The 24,624-nt window shown below is 30.2% G+C and overlaps 1 protein-coding gene across 1 annotated transcript in view; it reads right to left on the bottom strand.

Moving 5' to 3' along the window:
- arhgef39 (Rho guanine nucleotide exchange factor (GEF) 39) overlaps positions 1–24,624 on the bottom strand; it is a 54,815-nt gene that overhangs the window by 19,576 nt on the left and 10,615 nt on the right. The window contains exons 4-5 of the mRNA XM_051107120.1: positions 19,905–20,043; positions 16,441–16,559 (exon numbers count right to left, since the gene is read on the bottom strand). Of these exons, the coding sequence (XP_050963077.1) occupies positions 16,441–16,559; positions 19,905–20,043 (258 nt within the window). The remainder of the gene's footprint in view (positions 1–16,440; positions 16,560–19,904; positions 20,044–24,624) is intronic.

The following is a 24,624-nucleotide window of genomic DNA, read 5'->3' as shown; positions in this document are numbered from 1 at the left end:
ATGTTATGCGCTGATATTAAAACTCTATGATATACTGTCAAAATAAATCTAAATGAAACAATATAAACAAAACACTAATAATAATAATAAACATTTTATTTAGATATTATTATATTATTTTATTTGTTATATTTAGGCATCAGATTGTTAACTGTTCTTACAATTACCTTATTAAATTATTCGCTTTTTTAAAGATTCACTTGAAGTGACTATTATTTTATATTGTTATATATATTAAATGATTCTGTTGCAAGTATCAAAATGAACTAGAAAATACATTTAACTTATTAGATTATTTTTGTAAAGATTCACTTTAGGTGAATATTATAATATAATATATTATTATTTTATATTATATTATATTATATATTTAGGCATTATATTATCTTCTTTTATGTTATATTTAGGTATCAAATTGTTAAAATGTACAATATGAAAAATGAGATTATTATGCAACAAGTATCAAAATAAATTCAAAATTCAATTCTAATTTATTTTAAGGATTTACCTAAAGTGAATATTATATTACATTATATTATATTATATTATATTATTATTTTTATAAGTTATATTTAAGCATCAAATTGTTAAAATATACAATATGAAAAAAAAAAAAATCTGTAGTAAGAATCACAATTAATTCAAAATTATATTTAATTTATGAAGTTATTAGTTTTTTGTATTATATTATATTATACTATATTATATTAAATTAGATTGGATTGGATTAGATTAGATTAGATTAGATTAGATTAGATTAGATTAGATTATTACATTTTATGTGTTATATTTGGGCATCAAATTGTTAAAATGTGCAATATGAAAAATGAAATTAATCTGTAGCAAGTATCAAAATTAACTGATTAAATTATTTTTTTAAAGATTCACTTTAATATTATATTATACTATATTATTATACTAATTATATTATATCATATTATATTATATTATATTATATTATTTAGGCATTATATATTATATTATTTTATAAGTTATATTTAGGCATCAAATTGTTAAAATATACAATATGAAAAATGCATGCCACAATTAATTCAAAATTGTATTTAACTTATTAAATTACATATTTTTAAAATTATATTATATAGTTTTTTTATATTATATTTTATTATATTTTATTTTTATTTTATTATATTATATTATATTATTACATTATATTTAGGCATTACATATTATATTATTTTATAGGTTACATTTGGGCATCAAAGTGTCAGAATGTACAATATGAAAAATAAAATTAATCTGTAGCAAGTATCAACATTAATTAAAAAATTTGACTGATTAAATTATTAGCTTTTTTTAGAGATTCACTTTAATATTACATTGTATTATATATATTATATTATATTATATTATACAGGAATTATATAGGAAGAGTAAGACATCCAGTTTTGATACAGTATTACTTCAACGAAAAATTCTTCACGACAAGACGGATTTTGACTTCACAAATACATTTCAGTGCTCACAAAATATTTCTGGCACCAAATTCCACGTCACGTCCACCATTTTAACATGTTGTCAGATAAACTGGGGCATCTTTAGTCTGTCTTAAACGTCCTCTCAACTCCACGGCGGCATCTTTCTTTGGTGACTCAGCCTGCCGATCCCCGCGGGCTGAAAAGTTAAGCTGGAATCTTTGCGTTCCCCGAGAGCCGTGCTAAGCGGCGGAGCAGGGGCCTTTCTAATTGGAGGAGTGTGAAGTGAAGATCGTTGCAGCCGTAGTCTCTTTTTCCCTGCGGCCATGTCGAAATTATGTAAACAGTGGTGGCAGCCGCCAAGACGCCCATGTCACCCATCACCCGTGACAAGCACAGAGGGGGGTAGAGGAGCACATCCTTTAAACTCCACTTCTGACGAGACATTTTAAGAGGGTTGAGACTACAAGGCCAAGGAGAGAGAGGAGGAGGAAACGTCTCATATGGGGCCTTCTGACTCCTCCTTTTCGGCCCTCCAACCCTCCCTCTCAGGAGTTTAGAGGTGATTTGATAAACACTTTCAGGCAAAACAGTCAGGATGTGTATTTATTCACAGCAGGGCTTGTGGGATATCCTGCAAAGCTTCTCATATTAAAAGCTGAAGCTGAAAAATCCCAGCATGTGCATGCTCATTTATTCAATTATTATTTATGATAATTTTGCCGTACGCAAGCATTAAACGTCCTCACCTGGTTGCATTTTAGATCCCTGTTCTGTTCTTTCTTATTCAAGACTTAAAGATTTAATGTTTCACAAAATCCATCGCAAGGAACGTCTGATAAACTCAAAGAGTTTGTATGTAGTTTATGATGAAATTATTAACATTATTAACATAATAACGTAATAATTATTAAAATTGATGAACTAATAAAACAACAACAACAACAACAATAGTTATTATTATTATTAATAAAAATGATAATTATTAGTAATGCTATTAATTTATTCAGTAAATTATTATTATTGATCAGCAATAATTATTATTTGAATAACAATAATCATCATTAATACTCATATTAAATCATTTTTATTAATTATTATATATTAATAATATAAAATAACTATATTATTTATTTATTAACTTTTTTATAATTAATAACAACAATTATTAGCATTTTTTTAGATCTTTTTTATTTCTTTATTATTAATTACTACTAATAATATTTGATTAAATAATAATAATACATTTTATTATTATATATGCAATTATTTTATTCAAAACCACAAAACAACAATAAATCATCATCATTATTATTATTCATTATGAATAAAAGCATTAATATTAATATTTTAATAACTATATATATATTGTTATTTAAATATTAAACATAACTATAAATATTGTTATTTTATTATTTTAACAATAATAATAATTACTACTACTACTAATAAAATTTTTTGTATTAAAATAATAATATAATAATATCAATACTACTACTACTAATAATAATTAGGAATAGTATTAGTATTATTATATATGCAATTCTTTTATTAAAAACTAGTAACAATAATCATCATTATTATTCATTATTATAAAACCATATTAATAATTTAATATTAATAATTTTATTAATTTATTTAACAATAAAATGCAATCATTTTTACTGATTATATATTATTAATAATATATAATAACTATAAGTTAGAATAACAACAATTATTATAATTATTATCTTTAGTAACAACAATAATAAGCATTCATCATAAATACTACTACTACTACTACTACTACTAAATAATTATTATTATTATACATGTAATTATTTTTTTCATTTAAAAAAAAAAAACAAAAAAACTATGTTTAACATAAAAGCCATTAAATGACATATAGCTGATATTAAAATCCTGTGCTATTCTGGGAAAATGAATTACAACTAATTCAAATGAATTAAATAAAAGCTACAATCATTTCAACAAAAACACAGCTAATATCAGCTATTCCCTGTCTCAGAGCAACACGAAACCTGAAAGAGATAATGCACGGCCCATCATTGCTGAGGAGCAGATGTCAAACGCTCCGTCCCCACCTAAAAAGAACTCCTGCCAAATGGGTGCTCCCTTAATCTATTGGTTCAGAGGGGCACGATGACCTTGGACTTCATTGACGACTGCCATTGATTTCTGTCTGCGAGTGTCTCGCTCTTCGTTCTCCCTGCTCCTTATATCAGGTCAAGACCCAAACGCGTCGGTTAAAGCAGACACATGGGTGCCAGGGCACTGAAATGCTCACAGCAATCACTAGGGAGGAAATGAGACTGTTTTTTGTATGAGGCCATTACAAGTTGAACTTTGGCAGATAGAGATGTGTATATGCGCACATAACAGCGGATATGAATCCATCCTACATCATCTCTCGACTTTCCAAATCGTTAAAAAGACAAAAATAAATAAATAAATACAATTTTGATATAATGTAAGTGCAATTCTCGCCAGCAGTTGCTAAGGTGTTTCGAGGGTTGTTTTTGGAACACTGCTCTGTGGTTGCAAGGGTGCAGAAAAATTTCATAATAATTAAAAGGGAAGTTTAATACTTGGGTTTCGAGTTTTGAAATAGTAATGTAGTAGTCATAATGATGTTCAACCAAAGATATTTATCAAAAATAAATAAATAAATAAATAAATAAATAAATAAATAAATAAATAAATAAATAAATAATAATAATAATAATAATAATTGGATTTAATGTTTTGAAACATCTAATAATAATGACGATATCTTAGCCAAAAGATAAATATTATTATTAATAAGACAAATAAGAAATTGGAAGTAGCTGTTTTAAATAAAAATAAATAAATAAATACATTTTTTACAGGGTTGACCCTACAAAATAAATAAATATTTAAATAAATATTTTTTTAACAGGGTTGAGACTACAAGGCTAAAGAGAGATTTTATTTTATTTTATTTTATTTTCATAATTTGGTGTTTTGAAAAATCTACTAAATGATATCTTAGCCAAAAGATTGTATATTATTAACAAGATAAATAAGAAACAGCTGATTTTAATCCATCTTAATGACAGTAGTAATAATGATATTCATAAACAAACAAACAAACAAATGAATGAATTCTGTTAATAAATAAATTAATAAATAAATATTATAAATAAATTTTAAGATGGTTGAGACTACTAAAAATAAATAAACAAATAAATAAATAAATAAATAAATAAATTTTAAGGGGGTTGAAACTACAAAATAAACAAATAAATACATTTCCAGGTGGTTGAGACTACTAAAATTAATTAATTAATTTTCAGATAGTTAAGACTACTAATAAATAAATAAATAAATTAATTAATTAATTCAGAGGGTTAAGAGTACAAAACTAACTAAATAACTAACTAACTAAATAAATAAATATAAATAAAGTTAAATACATTTTAAGAGGGCTGAGACTACAAAATTAAAAAATGAAAAAATAAATACATTTTCAGAGGGTTGAGATTACTAATTAAAATAAATAAATAAATAAATTCTGTTAATAAATAAATACATTTTAAGAGGGTTGAGACTACAAAATAACCATTAAAAAAATAAAGAAATAAAATAAAAACATTTTCAGAGGGTTGAGATTACCAACTAAAATAAATAAATAAATACATTTCCAGGAGGCTGAGACTATTTAAATAAATAAATAAATAAATAAATAAAAAATAAAATAAAAATTACGAGGGTTGAGACTATACAAGGCCAAAGAGAGTGAGAGTGGAGTTTTGAAACATCTAATAATAATGTTGATATAAGAAATTCAAAATATCTGTTTAAATCCATCCTAAATTAAATATATCTCACTACTTTCTTATATGTTAAAAAGACAAAAAGAAAAAAAAAATCTTAAAAAAAAAAAAAAACTTCTATTTTTAGCTATATTACAAATAAATAAATAAATAAATAAATAAATAAATAAATAAATAAATAAATAAATAAATAACTCCACGGCCTACAAACAGCCTAAACGAAACCTAACTAAACAGGCTTTCTGAACACGGGAAAAACTAGAGCAGTAGCGTATTACTCATTAGAAATGAAAGAAAAGAGGAAACCAAACAAGCCCCAATTAAGCCTCCTTCTATTAAAAGGCACTTAAAAAGAGAAATAATCTCACTTCTTTTTCTTCTTGTCTCATCTTGTAGTAACAAATACATTACAGGCATTATCAGCCACGAATGCCCTTATTAGGGCGGTTGGGGGGGGGGGAGCAAGAAATCTAATTAAAGCGGCAGAGTAACAAAAAAGGGAACGGCCTAATGAGCATTATTAAAGCACATTCCAAATAATGTAAACGGAACTCGCTCGTTTAGCTGCCCTGTCCCACTCATTAGCGCGCAAAGCAAAGAGAAGATAACGAGACAATAACGTAATCTGAACCGTATTTATAACAGTTCAGATATTCTAATGAAGAGGAGCGCTGGAAAGCGTCGCTGGCCTAGTTACCGGCGCGGACGCCTCGCCGCGTGCTAATTCCTTTGTAATATGCAGATGAAACGAGCTTCACGTTTTCATTCACTTCCTCCGGTCCCCCCGCTGCCGCAGACACGTGGGGTCAGCCTGTAGTTACGCGCACATGTCAGCGCAGGAGAGGAGAGGCAGGAAATATCTGTCTAATTATTTGTCTTTAAATACGTGCATTAAGGATTCAAATTCCTAATTAAGAGACAACAGCCACTGTCAGGCTCCTGCATGGGTTATTGAACACAGCGTTGGCTGTTGCATAATTACTGCTCTTTAATGGCTGCAGACGTATGAGCACATCGGCTCTCAAGCCCCCAAGACGTCGCCAACTTCTGCAATTAAATTAGAACACAAATGATAACAAAATGCATTTGGTGTTCATAGTACATTGGGATTGTATGAAGAACGTGGCTTTTCCTGAGGTGGGATAGGAGTCATGTGACTTTGGATATGATTGCATGGAGTTTATGCATAAATGAAAGGTCTGTCATCATATCATTCCAAATCTGCACTTATCTCAATTTTGAAGATATTTTTTATTAGGTGTTTTTGTTTATGTCATAAAAGTTAATGGGGTCCAAAACAACAATGGACCCCACTTTCTTCACATATGCTGTAGCTAAAAAAAAAAAAAAAAAAAAAAAAAAAAAGGATAGTCTAAACATCTAAAAAAAATTCAGGAAAAAAATAAAATAATATAAAATAAAATAATTTAATTAAAATAAAATAAAACAAAATGGATTTGGTATCTGAAAAACTTTAAGAAAAAAAAAAAAAAATAAATAAAATATAGTTATCTAAAAACTTCAGGAAATAAAAAAAAAAATTTATTTGTTATCTAAAAAACGTATTAAATTAAATTAAATTAAATTAAATTAAATTAAAAAGGTATTTGGTATCTAAAAAACTTCAAGAAAAATTAAATAAAATAAATGAATTTGTCATCTAAAAAAAACTTCAGGGAAAAAAAAAAAAAAAAAAAAAAAAAAAAAAAAAAACACAAAACAATAAACAAAACAAAAAAAATAAGAAAATAAAATAAAGAAAAAATAATTTGTTCTCTAAAAACTTTAGGGAAAAAATAAATAAAATAAATAAAATAAAATAAAATTAAAATGGATTTGGTATCTGAAAAACTTCAGGGAAAAAATAAAAAAACAAAACAACAACAAAAAAGAATTTGTTCTCTAAAAAAAACTTCAGGAAAAAAATAAAAAATAAAATAAAATAAAATTAAAAAAAGAAAAAAGAAAAACAACAACAACAAAAAAAAGTTATCTGAAAAACAGCAGGAAAAAATACAATAAAACAAATTAAATAAATCAACAAAAAACAACAACAACAAAAAAAAAAAAACGGATTTGTTATCTGAAAAACTTCAGAAAAAATAAAATAAAATAAGACTTGCTCCATATTTAGTTTACAAAAAACATGGGCATGCTCCAAAAAGAATTTCAGTTTTTATACGTTGAAATTTCATGTTTAATTCTATATGCCTTACTGTTTCTTTGTAATTGTTTGTAGAATTTAATGCCAATGTCTGAGTGAAAAACTGCTTCTACGGAACAACACAAGGGTAAAAAATGACGACAGGCTTTTCATTTCTGCATGAACTCTCTCTTTAAAATCTTCTGTCAGTCATAATACTGACTCATTCTTGAAATAGAAACCTACAAACAAGTCATCTCGATTGGATCCAAAGCAAATGTAATCATTTCCAGTATATTAAACCTGCTAATTGGACTCTGATCGGCTAACTGCGTATTTACAAAATCAGCTCTAAACTGACACTCGCTCAGAAAGCTTGCTCTGCACACAAACAACATCCTTAATAAACAAAATAACAAGCTTGGATGTATATACCACCACAGCACTTAGAGAAGAGTTTTACCAGTTTTTCAACGCACTTTGACTGTTCCCAAGTGCCTGAACCTAATTAACAAAAGCCAAGACATAAAGTAGATTGTCTGATAGCTTGCAAGAATTTCAATAAGTCCTCTCTGCTTAAGAGCCAAGCATTGTAGTAGGCAAGCACTACCTGAGGTCAACATATCAAGGACGACGAGATGAGGGTAATGTTATATTTAGGGGATCGATACCAGTTCTGAGAGTAAATATATTAAATAAAAAGCGCTTTTACAAGACTGAAGAATCCTGTAGTGCTCATCCTAGTCCTTCAAGTCTCCGGCTGAATCGAAACAAGTGAGCTTTAGCATTACCCATTTGAACAGATCAAAAGAAAAGACGAGGTGAGTTCACCCGAGGTCCTGTCTTAAGACTAAACCATAGATATGGAGGATGTGACCTCTCAACTTCCATGTAAAAGCAACATCTCAATAGCATAGAAAGCACGATTAGGAGGACAGCGCCACAAAGCCGCTTTTAAATGAGTTCAATCAACACCTTTGCAAACAAACACAAACGCAGAGAAAACCTCCTGAACTCCTCATTATGTTGTGTTTGAAGCACCGATTGAATTGAACCCATCTGCTGTGTAAGCACAGGCCCGTATAACAGCCCTGACACTATCGGCTACATAATGGCTCGGCTCCATTAACACGAGTCCTCCTCCGCTTTTTGAGGCTCTCTGCATGTAAAAGAGACGCGGCCGTGACCTTCTGACCCGCTCCGAGCGACGAGTTCCACCACAAAGCAAAGGATTAACCTCTTATATGGCACTTCTCTACATCGATGTTGAGGATGTTCAAAGCCATTATAGAGCTGTACAAGTGTGTTAAAAACACGCCGTTTTATTACCCGAAGGTTTGAACCACCTAGAACTAATGCTAGACACAATCAATATCACGGTTAGGTATAGGGAAGGGAATATTTCACATAAACCAAATGCAAACTGGGCTTTACTTTTAAACTGCAATCAGTTAGAGTGTAATTTACTATCCTACTTTACAGTATGATGCATCTACGAATTTTAAATACCCTTTTCATTCCAGTTTATTTTCTGTATTTAGTCTGAACCGAGAAAGCAAACAGGAAGCAGAACTGCAATGTAGCAAGTAGAAGTGAAACAACATGAAATTCAAATAACTGCCATTTTAATTAGAACACTAGAAGTTACACTTGAAGAAAGTACAGAGAGCCTGTCTGACAGGCAACAGATAGAACGATAGCACTACAGAAAGACAGATACAATGACTGAGAATGAAAGATAGACAGAACGATAGACAGAGCGGCAGAACAACAGATACAACAATAGAACAATAGACAGACAGACAGACAGATAAATAGACAGAATGACAGATATAATGACAGAACGATAGACAGAAGGATAGAAAGATAGATAGAATGACAGATAGAATGATATACAGAACGATAGAATGATAGAGCAACAGTACGAGACAGAACGATAGACAGAATGATAAAACGATAAATAGACAGAATGACAGACAGAGCGAGAGAACGATAGATAGAACGATAGAGCGATAGATAGAATTATATAACGTTACAATGACAGAACGACAGAACAATAGAATGACAACAATAGATAGAACAATTGAACGATAGAATGATAGATAGAGTGATAGATAGAACGATAGAAGATAGAACGATCTATAGATAGAAAGATAAAACGATCGACAGATAGAACGTTAGAATGATAGACAGAACAACAGACAAAACAACAGAATGATAGATAGAACGACAGAACAATGGATAGACAGATAGATAGACAGACAGACAGACAGACTGATAGATAGATAGACAGATAGATAGAACATTAGAACGTTAGATAGCAACAGAACGATAGAACGACAGATGAATGATAAATAGATAAACGGTTAACGTTGGAATGATAGACAGAACAAGAGATAAAACAATAGAATGATAGAATGACAGATAGAACAACAGAACGATAGAATGGTAGAACAGATAGATAGAACGATAGATAGAACGATAGATAGATAGAACATTAGAACGATAGACAGAGCAACAGAACGATAGAATGACAGATGAATGATAGATACATAAAATGATATAACATTGGAATGATAGACAGAACAATAGTTAGAACAATAGAACGATAGAATGACAGATAGAATAATAGAACGATAGTATGGTAAGACAGATAGACAGATAGATAGACAGATAGACAGATAGATAGACAGATAGATAGATAGATAGATAGATAGATAGATGATAGAATGATAGAGCAACAGAATGACAGATAGAACCATAGATAGATAGAATGATAGAAAGAACGATCGAACGATGATCGATAGATAGATAGATAGATAGATAGATATAGATAGATAGATAGATAGATAGATAGATAGATAGATAGATAGATAGATAGATCGAACGAGCAAAACACAAATAGAAGGAAAGACAGAATGACAGAATGCTACATAGAATGATGGACAGAACTACAGATAGAATGATGGCATTATGAACAGAGTGATTAAACAATAGACAGAAAAAAGACAGAATGATAGATAAAATGACAGACAGAACAACAGACAGATAAAATGATAGATAGAATGATGGATAGATAGAATTATTGAATGACAAAATGGCAGATAGAATGATACTTAGAAAAAAAAGACAGACAGAATTAAAGATTTAATGGCAGAAGACTATGGATGGAACTACATATGTGACCCTGGACCACAAAACCAGTCAAAAGGGCCTTTAAAGTTGTCCAAATAAAGTTCTTAGCAATGCATATTACTAATCAAAAATTAAGTTTTGATATATTTACGCTAGAAAACTCACAAAATATCTTTATGGAACATGATCTTTACTTAATATCCTAATAATTTTGACCCATACAATGTATTTTTGGCTACTGCTACAAATATACCCAGGCTACTTAAGACTGGTTTGGTGGTCCGGGATCACAAATCGAAAAAATGACAGAACTGTGGATAGACATATAAAATGGTAAAAACGCCAACAGAAAACAGATACATTGAATGATAGAATGATGGACAGACAAACACACTGATACATAGAATGAAAGAGATGGAACGATGGATAAAACTTCTGTATAGACAGAATGACAGAATGATGAATAGACAGATAAAACCAATGGTTAGACACATAGGAGATCATGAGACAGCTAGACAAATAAATCTCTATTTTCCAACTGTCACTTTCAATTCACTTTTAGAACTTAAAATAACCGGTTTTAGTTCTTAGTGTTGTTTAACATTTAATGTGACAAAATTGTATAGAATTTTAATAATGCCCATAACATGGAAATAATTATCTGCTTATTGACTTCACTTCTCTGTCTGACGCTCGACAAATTGACCAGAATGTCCATCTGTAGTCAGGAAGACCACAGGGAGGAGAAGAAGAGTCGAGAGGAGAGGGCCACGACGTGAATCTTCTCAGCAGCTGCAGTAAATGGCGTTTAATAATAGGAATGATTTTATCCTCCTCCCAACAGTCCTGCTCCACGTCTTAAGTAGCCACCATGATCCACACACAGCCAGCCTCACCATCCATCATCCTCCAGCCCAATAAGTGACAACAATTTCCTCCCGAGTCCCCGTTAGAGGCGGTACTCCTGATTATCTGCACTCTCCGAGAATGGAGCTCTTCTGCCGTGCCACTTAAGATCATCATACAATTATGCGCCCCCCGTGTGTCCTCGCTTTCCGAGAGCCGAGAGGCAGAATCGATGGGGGGACAATAGGAAACACAGTGATCAGGGCCTGAGAGGATGAGATCAGATCAAGGGCGTCTTTGAACATGCTGATTGAGATGTCAGCGCTCCGCAGTTCCGAGGGAAATTAGAGGATATCTCTGTGATAACTGGGTGGAGAAAATTCACGGTGCGACACAAAGTCCTGTGGTTTGCTGCGTGACAAAAACAGCTCGAAAAAACCTTGCATCTGATCGAAAGGCCGGCATTTTGTGAATCCAGTGATTCACCGGACAAGTGGTCAGCGCTCAAAATGTTGTGATCCACTCATACATATCACATTTAAAAAATTCAGTGAATGTGACCATTGCATTGGTAGTAAAAATAATAATGCATTCTAGAGGACTGACCAATTTAGGGCTGTCAAGATTCTTCGATTCAATACGAGTACTCGACTTTAAAAAATCCTTGACTGCAATTTGCCCGTGTTGAGTAACTGGCAAAATACTGTAAGTGGCACATTACACGGACAAGAATCCATTAAAAAGCGTTATCAGACCATTTTCTGACTCACTTAAATAAATATATGTGATGCAGGTTTAACATACGCGTTTTATTTACATGTGTGTATGTTATGCATGTTCTGTTCACAGTAAATGCTGCTTCACACAAACTGTTATCATTTACATGAGTGAAGCATCTCAAACTCAATCTCTACATATTGCTGGGAGATTGGGATTATTATAACGCTCATCTGGGAATGCAATTTCATCAGATTTGTAAGTTAAATCATTTACAAACCTTCGCAAACACAGGAGAATACATCAGTATCTCTCTCAGTATGCTAACTGTAAGCAATTCCACATATTCAAGAAATTACAGTGGCTGTAGCCTTTCTGTCGCAAATAAATGGCCAAATATTAAAGATTAAGTGGACATTTGAATTAAATGTTGTTTAGTCAATATTAAAAAAGGATTAGATCGCACTGTAAAGTGTAAAAACAGTCGTCAGGACGTTGGCGCCCTCTGCAATCATACGTCTGCGTTTAGCTTCAAATGTCGTGTTTCATGACACAACATAAAAATATGGTTACTTGCTCTTGATACTTTATTTGAACTAATTATTATTGCCTCATTGCTATTACATATGTATTTAAAGTCATTTTAAAAGCTATAGTTTACTTAGATCTATTTTTATTACCACAGAAAAAAAAAAAGAATTGTAATTATCCGATTGCTCGATTAATCAGAGTAATTGACCGATTATTTGATTACCAAAATAATGCACTAAAACAAGTGTTTAAAACTTGTCTGTACGGTTTTGAAAGAAAGCAACAATTTGTCCAAAAAAAAAATAAATAAATAAAAAAAATACTGTACACTTCTGTTTAATAGTTTGGGCAAGATTTAAGATTTTTTAAATGTTTTTTTGTTTTTTTTAAATAAGTCACTTATGGTCACCAAGGCTGTATTCATTTGATAATAAAATACAGTAAAACAGTAATATTGTGAAAAATTATTACAATTTTAAATAACTATTTAAATATAAATTTTAAATGTTATTTATTCCTGTGAGGACAAAGCTGAATTGTCAGCAGCCATTTCTGCAGAAATCATTCTAATATGCTAATTTGGTGCAGAAAAAAGCCATTTATTATTATTATTATTATTATTATCAATGTTAAAACCAGTCATGCTGCTTGATTTCTTTTTCTTTTCTTTTTTTTTTTGGAAAGCATGATTTAATTTTTAGCATTAAATAATTTTTAGAAGTATTTGATAAACAGAAAGGTTTAATAAATAAATAAATAAATAAATAAATATATAGAACCCAAACTATTTCTATTTGCCTACTTTTCACTTTTAATATATTGTTATATAATAAAATAATATTCTATTATTTAATATACTGTTGTTGACTATGCATTTAATCTTTCTTTAAGCAATTTTATTTCTTTAAAATACTACATGTTGGCATTTCGCTTGGTTTTTGCACTTTTGCAAGTCTGAATACACTCTGAGAAATATAATTGTAACGCTTCACATTTCAGTCTTCTTTTTTTGGTTTACTTTTTACGCTTTATCAATGAGCAGCGATGCACTGACATAAAAAGTGATGTGTAGTCATAAAAAACCATAACCTTTTTTTGATAAATCAGATCCCTCGTCAAAGGACACATCCTAAAACCAGGAGTAAAATCATGATTAAATCATCTAAAACGGATGCACAAAGTCACATAAAGAGGGCTTGTAAACCAACAGGATTGTCATTTTGCTTATGATGAAACCACTGAATGAACACCATGACAGGTGGGCGCTAGCTGAGGAATGTTCTTATAAAGAATAAATATAAAGACATAATTATCGTCATAGCAAGAATGACATTGTGTTTGTCTTCTTTCATGTTGGAAACTACATTTAATAAGTAGGAGTGACATAAAAGCCTAATTAAGATGGACTCGAGCAGCTTGATAAAGGAATGCCATGTAATTTTCGCTGGTTCTTAAGCATGTTCTAGTTCATTTCGCACCCTGTTACACTAATTAACGGCTGAGACCACGACCGCATGAAATTACAGCCAACAAAATCGGCGGCTTAACAAAAGGGATTTTGACAGTTCTTGGACAGTCTGAAGGCAGGTGCGAGCACGACATCAAACAATAATTACGTCTGTCATTGAGAGGCTCGGTACGCGCCGTGCATCGACTCCTCCAAAGCTCCCGAATACGGATGGAGAATTCAAGCATGAAAACCGTAACCCGGTGGTGACAGCTTTCTGTTATCACGCCATCAAATGATTCCCAAAATCCTGCTTTAAAGTAAATCCGCATAGTGCGATCAACAAAATGTGAAGTTGTAGAGTGATTTGACAGCTGAGCAGAAGACTGTGAAGTAGACTGGCCTGTGTCAGAAGATACTGATGCATAACCAAAACGCTTTACATTCCCATCAACAACTGACTGCATTTCAATGCTGCTGTCGATCCTGTAATCTCTTCAGCAAAGCAGATGGTTTAAACTTTAAATACACAAAAAACATCCGCTGACCAATCCATCTCATTTACTTGAAAATTCAATGGCTGAGGTACTCTGACATTTAATGAGATTTGAAGGAAACTTTGCACGTCAATTGCAATAAATGGTTGAGGAGTCCATTAAACGGCGCAAAATCAAAATATCTTTAGGCGAAGTGTGTCATGTACGCACCACTCCCATCAGAAAATGGATAAATAAAGTATAAATATATAATAAATATAAGTAATAAAAATTTCTACATCTACAAAACAAAACCCTGCTATAAAATGATTTTCCTTTTCAGATAGGAATGCACTGACATAATTATTTTTATCACAGCAATAAGCTGATTATAGCTGATAATGATAAAAAAATTATAAAACACTAAAATCCATAACTTAAAAAGCAACAAGTGAATTCAGGAATCACAACTGTATATGTATATATATGTATATATATATATATATATATATATATATATATATATATATATATATATATATATATATATATATATATATATATACATATATACATATACATATACATACAGACACACACATATATACATATACACACACATACCTAAATATAAATATATATCTAAATATAAATGTTGTGTAAATGACCATGTACAATTAAATATCCAATACTAGCCAAAAACTGATAAATAATTTAAAAAAAAAAAAAAAAAAAAAAACAAAAACAAAAATCAGATATTGAATATCGGTCAAAGCCGATAAATACATAAAACCGATACATAAATTTGAAAATTCTATACTGCTGAGTATAAATAATAAACAAAACTATATAAAACATACTATATAATACAATAAAAAAAAAAAAAAAAAAAAAAAAAACTTAAATATCGGACAAAAACTGACAAATAAATAAAACCGATAAATACATTTTAGAATTCTATACTGCCTTGTATAAATAAAAAAAAAAATACATAAAAAGATAAATTTAAAAATGTTACACTGCTTTGTATAAATACAAAGTGTATACATACATATAAAAAGCACTTAAAACTAAAAACAGTTTAAACGTATAGTTAATTTAGACATTATATTACACATTTTTTGAGATTTGCTAAATATTAAAGTGTTATTAAATTATCTGTGTTTTTACACAAATACTATTATTAAGTAATTTTAAGTATTATTACTAAGTATTAAGAAATCTAACTACAAAAGTAGTCTAACTACAAAACTGTGCAAATGAGCATGCACAGTTAAATAAATATCCAATATTGGCCAACTGATTAAAAAAATAAAAAAATAAATAAAAATAATATTGGGCAAAAAACAAATACATTTTAACATTTTATACTGCTTTGTATAAATAAATGGTGTTTATATAGTACACTAAAAACTAAAAGGAATCAGTTTAAACACAAAGTTAATTTAGACATTATTTTTTTGATTTGCTAAAGATTAAAATATTGTTGTTGAATTATTATATATATATATATATATATATATATATATAATTTTTTTTTTATATATATATATATATATATATATATATATATATATATATATATATATATATATATATAAATACTATTTTTAAGTAAGCACTAGATGATACCAAAAGTGATCTAAATATAAATGTAGAGTAAATAAGCATGTACAATTAAATAAATATACAATACTGGCTAAAAAAATAAAAAAATCCCTCAAATATCAGCCAAAAACCAATAAATAAATTGTAAAATCCTATACTGTTTTGTATAAATAAAAAGTATACATACATACATGCATACAACCGATAAACCGATATAAAAAAAAACACTAATATCTGCTAATAACTAATAACTATTGACTTTAAAGTTCAAATTCTGTCACAGGTATACTTAAGGACTTACTGCTGGATCCTCTGAAGGGGAAGCGTTAGCAAGTCCTCAAGTTTCTGCTGCTTGAACTCTGGCCTCGACTCCTGGAGCTTTTTAAACCGTCTGAAGGCTTTGCTTTTCTTCAGCTGAACCTGAGAAGGAAATGAACCATGAATCAAAGATCTGCTTCCATGAAAACAACTTGATACAACAGTAGAGCACATTTGATAATGCTAGCGATAACACTGTTTACCTCCCACCGACAGTATCACCCCCGTAGATGATGCATGTGGCGTGATGTCTATTGAATTGTGCATTCAGTCTCGCTTGTGACTGAATCTCACTCATGCACAACGAGACATCTCTGTTGTCTCTTATCACAAGCTGTCTTCTGAATAGAGGCTACCCTGGGTTCATTATTAAATATACATTCACGCAAACAATGTCAGGCTAATAGCAACCAGTCTGCATTAGCATAGTAAAATATCACTTCTTTATGTAAAATGTGTTGGATTCATGCTTCCCTCTGAGAAAACCATAGGTCGGTTTTACTTTTTTGGGCTAAGTAAATAATAAATAAACATATCAAGTACACAAAACAATCCATCATCTTCAAACGGCGCACACCGTGTACAACACCTGCTCAGCTAACATTTATGGCTGAAGCAGCTGGGGTCTCCCTCTGAGAAACACACCAACATTAAATCACCGCATGTTGGACATGCTGTGAGAGGAATCCTTTATTCAGGACAGCCAAAAAAAAAAAAAAAAATCTTGTAAAATCACATTTTAAAATACTAGGTAGGCCATCAAAACAATATTAACCAATATTAAAATATTACAATATTTTAAATAAAGTTGACATATTTTGTCTGAATAAAAAAACAAGACATTAAAAATTTAAATCTATTTAACAAGTGAATTTCAGCATTCCACATTATAATGTATATGACAAATATGCATGAAAAATATATTCATTTTGAGAGTTCCCAAAGATTTTAAATTATAAGAATTTAAATTATCCTGAAAGTTTTCCATGTTTTAAAATAATATGTAAGTCATCAAAACAATATTAGACAATATTAAAATTCTAATATTGAAAAAAAATTCATCGTAAATAAAATTTATATTTTTGTCTAAATAAAAAATAAATCATTAAAATTAAAATGTTTTAAAATTTAAATTATTTAAAAATATATATGAATAAAATTATAATAATTATGTAATTCAAATATGTAAATTAATTATGATAATTAATGATAATAAAATAATTATTTTTATATACAATAATATAAAAAATGTTAAAACATTTTTAAAGAATAAAATTGTATATTAATTAATACAATTAATTAAAATTATTTTAAAAGTGAATTTAAGCATCTCAAAATTATAATGTACAGCATAAAAAGTATATTAATTGTGAGAGCTGCTAAAGATTTTACATTATTAGTATTTTTAAAGATTACAAATGCTGTTATCATATGACCTTTCTATATATTAACAATTCCTATCAAATATAGGATTTTGTTCAATAGTTCATGTAAAAATAAAAGACATTTTTAATTGCAATAATATTTAAAATATTTGATTTTATATTTTGATATCAGATATTTTATTTATATTTGAGCAAATAAATGTAGCCTTGCTACACATTAACAACAGTAATAAATAAATAAAGTATAAATGTTTTACTGAATCCTGTCAAATCCGAATTTTTCCACATTTTAAAATTAAACATAAATGTAAAGAAAATATATTTTGTCTGAAAAAAAAAAAACATTATAAATGAACATATTTAGCAAGTGAACTTCAAAATTATAGTTTACAGCATGAAAAATATATTCATTTTAAAGATTACAAACGCTGTTTTTATTTGACCTTTCTATTTTTCATATATCTGATTTTCATTTATATTTGATCAAATAAATGTAACCTTGTTAAACATTTACTCCAGTAAAAAAATAAGAAAATTATTTTAAATTGTAATACTTTATATATTTTATTTTTATTTATATTTGTAACCTTGTTAAACATTTACAAAAAAAGTAAAGAAATTACTGATACATTAAATATGTCTTTAATATCTATCTTTAACAGATGTAAGCATCACATTATTACATATTTTTTAGTCTTATTATTGCACCAAACTGCCTTATACTGTACGTTCTGCCAAGGTTAAAAATGGTACTAAAGAGGAAATTAACAATGTCTACTTAACAGATCACTGTTTGAGAAAATCAAGATCTTGGTCTAGATCGCTGTGACGACGGATTTTGAAGGACAAACCAGCCACGTTTGAATCATGTGACAAGCCGAACACACCACCCCATGTTCCAGCAATTACAGCCATGTAGGCCTAGCGGAGGAATCAATGCTAACTTAAACAGCTCAGTCTGCAATCAATGAAAATCAGTCAATTGGCCGCAGACGTATTCCTCCTCTTAATTAAGACATTAATATCTGTGAGGCTCCAGGCTTCCCCTCAGATAAATAAAAGCAGATGTTAGCACGTGGCTTTGCTGCGAGGCTAACACTCAAACACATATTCATTATCAGACGCAATTACCGCCATAGCACGAAACGCGTTAAAATGCCCCCTTAGTTCACCGCGAGCGCGCGGCATACAGAAGATAGCATTAGCCAGGCGTGCCGATGATTCTTTAACCGCTAACTGATTTGGTCTAACAAGGAATCAGTCATCCGTACACTTGGGTACAGGTGCCTTGCTGAGGGAGGAGCTAATTAGCAAAGAGAGAGACTCCCCATCGCACTTCTTTTCCGGCCGACTGATGGAGGCTGCCCACTTAAGTCAGGCGTAATGAGATGGTAGTGTTGGACCTAATGGTACCGCTGGGCTTTGCCTGGAGAGATCTGTTTGCACAGAGTGTCATCCATAAGCCTTAATCAGCTAGGTGACTCCATTTTTTTTCACCGTTCCAAACGTCAATCATTCTGAATGGCGATCTTTGAGTTACTGACCCGACATTGTGTCTTCTCTTCTTTTTTTCCTCCCGCAAGGTTGAGCCGAACAATGCGGTAGGACGAAAAAAGGTGCTATGGATGAGGAGTCGTACAATGATTTAATAGGTTTGGACTAATTAGAAGTAGAGCATGACATACTGTCAATCCTGCGCATTACCATAGATCTATAACGAATACATATTCATGATTTCATATCGATAGACGCAGCCACCGGCTTTTGTGAGAGGAGATGACCTCTATCCAGTTGAAGGCATTTACTCACAAAAAAAAAGGTATAATTAATTTAGTAACTTTCACAGCAGGTAAAAAATTAGAGCAAATCATAATCAAAAGAGAAGGAAAACGACACAATTGGTGAAATTTTATAATATTTGCTTTAAATTACAGTCGTTTTCACGCTCTCATTACTCAAGGCCGTACAACATAAAGAATCATGCTTGTAAGTACGGCTGTCAATGCTAAATGTGGAGAGTGTGAATGGAAGTGAAAAGGGGGTTGAGTCTAACATATGAAACATTTAACTTCGACTTACCATGAGGACTTTTTTTAGCCGTCTGAATGTTGTCAACGTACGTGTTGTATAACTGCAGATGAGCGCAGAACTCCTCAAAACCAATGCCAAACCTCCCCATTTCAAGATGACCGAGTAGGGTCCTGTTAAAAACAAGTAAGGAGTAAAAATATTATTTGCTCTATGCGGCGTCATTTAATTAGAATTTGTCATACCTCAAATGAGCTGTAAATTATAAAATAAATAAATAAATAAAATGTATATAGAATATAAACATGTATTTTTAATTAAAATATTGTATATTAATTATTAATTCCATTCATTATATTTAATAATAAAATTAAATAACAACAAAAAAATACTTAAACATATAAGTAATAATACATAAATGTTTAATTATTAATTTAATTTTACTAATTTAGAAATAATAAATTAGAAATGTTATATAAATACAAACAAACAAACATTAATGAATTAATTAAATAACACATTTGTTAGAAATTAGTAGTAATAGACAATATATTATTTAAAAATTTGTATGTGTGCATGCATGTATACATGTGTGTGCATGTACAATTTTCATAATTTTTTATATATATAATAATTTTCATTTAAAAGTGTGTGTCTGTAATTTCATTATTTTTATATATTTTTATATAAATATATAAGTTATGAATATATATATTTTTAGAAATACTTTCCAGTTTTATATAAATACAAAACACACACATTAATAAATTAATTAAATAATGCATTTTTAGTTATTAGTAGTAATACATATTTTATTTTAAAATTGGTGTGTGTGTGTGTAAAAAAAATGTATATGTACAGTTATTTTTCATTAATTGTTTTTATACAATAATATATAAAAATTGGAAAAACATTTCTAAATTAAAATACTGTATATTAATATGAATGTATATTATTTAATTAATAATAAATCCATTCATTATATAAATACAAACAAACATTAATAAATTAATTAAATAATGCATTTTTAGTAATTAGTAATACACAATATTTTATTAAAAGTGTGTGTGTAGTGTACATACATGTATAATAATATATAGAAATATATACAAAAAGGGAAAAATGTTTCTAAATGAAAATATTATATTAATTAATTATAAATACATTCATTATTCTTTTATAACACACTATTTTGTTTAAAATTTAATTTTAAAATTTAAATTTTTTAAATGTAATATATATATATATATATATATATATATATATTTTTTTTTTTTTAAATTTTTTTTATTAATTTAAAAATGTTTTTCCATTCAAATATTGTATATTACTAATGCATTAATTAATTAAATAAATAATATATTTAATATTATAATTAGTGCTGTCAAACAATTAATCACATTCAAAATAAAAGTTTTGTTTACATAATATATTTGTGTAATTAAGAAAAATATGTGATGTTAATATTATAACATTTTTCAAAATATATACTGCATATGTATGTATTTATACACACACATAATAAATATATACATGGTACACACACATATATTATGTAGACGAAAACTTTTATTTTGGATGTGATTGATTGCGATTAATCGTTTGATGGCACTAATTATAATTTCATTGTATTTTCTTCATCTTCTTTCTTTAAATAGTCCTACTTTTCCATGCAATAGGACCGTTACATATGAAATCATACTTTCACAGAACCCACATTGTGTCAAATCATCAACAATTAAGTACTGCTAACTCTGCTAAATAAACAACAGAGCCCACTTTCACGTCACTCTACCCTGCAGTCTTGCCACGGCACTCCAAACGCAATGATAACCCTGATACGGTTTTGGAAATCAAGGCACTTCTTGTCACAAATAATGAGGGGGGTTAGTTCAGAAGCAGACGTATTTGCAAAAGGAAGTGTTTTTAGTCAGATTTGTGTGGTGTCATGCAAGGGCCCCTCCCTGTGGGTGACATACTTATTTGAGACAAGGGTGCAGAGGCTAGCGCCCAAGGGCAAGCGTGCGGCGCTTTGTAGCGGGAACGCACTCATTGCGAAACCAGGAACAAAACAAGGTGTTCAAGAGGAATGGAAGAGTTGGTGCTCTGGCTGTCAGGCACATTAGGGTGACATGGATATAATTCAAGGGTGAGGGTGTTGACACTTGTGAGGGAGCTTATTATCCAAACTAGGCGAGGTAGCTATCGTGCATTCGTACCGCTTAGACCAAACAGAAATACAGGTACGGATACACACACACGCACACACACTCACACACTCTCCCTAATGATGTTCCCTGAGACTTTGCAATTTTTACATGCTGGAAGAAGGAGCATTTTGCGGTTGAAGTTGATTTAAATAGATTTTAATGAAGTTGCAAGCCAAGGTAGCCTCTGTTCGTAATCAGGAGATGCTAGAGCAGTCGAGAGAGTTCTAACGAGGGCAAAGGGCGGGAAAAATAGTGTTTCCTTTTTCCTCCTCACAGCCAGAGGCTATTATAATAAATATGAAATTATGACTTACATTTTTTATGCTCTTTTTTAGGGCAATTAAATTCTCTGGCCGTCAGGAAGATGACAAAGATAACATTAGCATTCCTCCCGCGTCACGTTAATCTACATTAATTCTTAGCGGTTGCGACATCTGGGCTGGGCACACACTCAACCAAACAATGGAGGCCTATGTGGCTTCATTTGCGGGAAGCGAGAACCGAGGAATACTAATTATCGCCGATGAGCGGTTAGCGGCAACACAAACACAAATACGCGCATCGTTCGGTTTGTAGGGAGACCCCCTCCTCCCTTCGCCAGCGACAAGGACCCTCTTCCCTCATATCAGATACTATTTGATCTATTTCCACACCGCATTTACTGTCATTAAGAAACCCTCAAGACGCACTCGCTCAGAATATTTATCTCTCAAATACGTTTTTGATTCTATGCTACTTAAGTGACAGCCCTTTCAAGTTGGTGATCACTGTTACGGTGCATTCTAGGATAATTGGGTTCTTCCCACTATTGCCTTATCCCCCTCATCAGGTAAACAGTCATAATTTTGATGAATGGCATCGGCGTGACAATATATTCGAGTTTTGTTTGTTTGTTTGCTTGTTCAGCAGCGTTTAATGAATACGTAATGTATTTAAGTCTTTACCGACCCAAGAGTATGATGTGATGTACAAAGAATGAACTTCAAACCAACTGCACGCTATGCTTTTAAACTTAAATATAGCTGGCAGATATTTTTATATTTCCAAGGATGTCATTGGATTATTGTCGCCTTTGAGGATGGCATTATTTTGAAGGCTTTTATCAAAACTGAGAAAGATTGGAATGCATTGTTCTCATGTTATATAATCATATCTCAAAAATCATAAAACTTTATAAAATAAAAATGGATAAACTAAATTATAGAATTATTGAAATAGTACATCAGAAGTTTAAAATTATATTCTGCTAAATGCATAAAATGTCAAATTTAAAATAAAAAAAATATACAATTTCTGTTTCAAAATGTAATTCTGTCAAATGCATAAAATGTGCAAATAAAACACAATAATAAATAAAATTAATTTTTGCATCCTCATGTTGTTCCAAACATGCATGACTTGCTTTCTTCTGTGGAACACAAAAGGAAAAGTTTTGAAAAATGTCCAGGCTGCTCTTTTCCATACAAAAGTGGATGGTGACCAAGAGCAGTCAAGCTCCACAAAGAACAAAAATCACCATTAAAGTAGTTCTTTTGATGCTATACAACAAGTTGGTATGACAAAGAGTCCAAAAAGTTATTATTTACCAAAAAAATGAAATGCTATGAAATTACTCGCTGTGGTCACTATCTGTTTTGGGGGTGACATTACAAGTAAAGATTACTTTTTAACTAAGCAGCTAGTAAAGTAATGCATTGCTTTCAAGTTACCTTTTGAAAGGTTGCTTTCCCATTTATTCACTGTCACCTCTCCTGTCCCAGGTTGAGAGAAATTGGGAGTAAGGTGCAGAGGCTGAGGCTTATTAATTTCACATTTGGTGTGAAAAGCAAAAACAAAATATAAACAAAAATATAACTTTGTTAAAAAATAAAAGCAAAAACAAAATATAACAAAAATATAACTTTGTTAAAAAATAAACAAGAAAGCTGACTCAGGCAACAAAAAGTAACACAAAAGTAAAATAATGCATTACTTTCCATAAAAAGTAATTAAGTAACACAATTAATTACTTTATGATGCAAAGCAATATTGTAATGCATTACTTTCCATAAAAGTAACACAATTAGTTACTTTTTAATGACGTAAAGCAATATTGTAATGCATTACATTACATAAAAAGAAACTAAGTAACACAATTAGCTACATTTATAGCGTAAAATACTGTAATGCATTACATTCCATAAAAAGTAACTAACACAATCAATTACTTTTTCATGGCGTAAAGCAATATCATAATGAATTACTTTCCATAAAAAGTAACTAAGTAACACAACTGGTCACTTTTTATTGGCATAAAACAATGTTGTAACGCATTACGTTCCATAAAAAGTAACTAAGTAACACAATTAGTAACTTTTTATAGCGTAAAGCAATATTGAAATGCATTACTTTCCATAAAAAGTAAGTAAGTAACACAGCTGGTCACTTTTTAATGGTGTAAAACAATGTTGTAACGCATTACGTTCCATAAAAAGTAACTAAGTAACACAATTAGTAACTTTTTATAGCGTAAAGCAATATTGAAATGCATTACTTTTCATAAAA

This window comes from Labeo rohita, chromosome 4 (genome assembly GCF_022985175.1).
Source record: "Labeo rohita strain BAU-BD-2019 chromosome 4, IGBB_LRoh.1.0, whole genome shotgun sequence".
Classification (NCBI taxonomy): Eukaryota; Metazoa; Chordata; class Actinopteri; order Cypriniformes; family Cyprinidae; genus Labeo; species Labeo rohita.
Note: the sequence above shows the minus strand (reverse complement) of the source record. Positions and strands in the feature narration are given on the sequence as shown.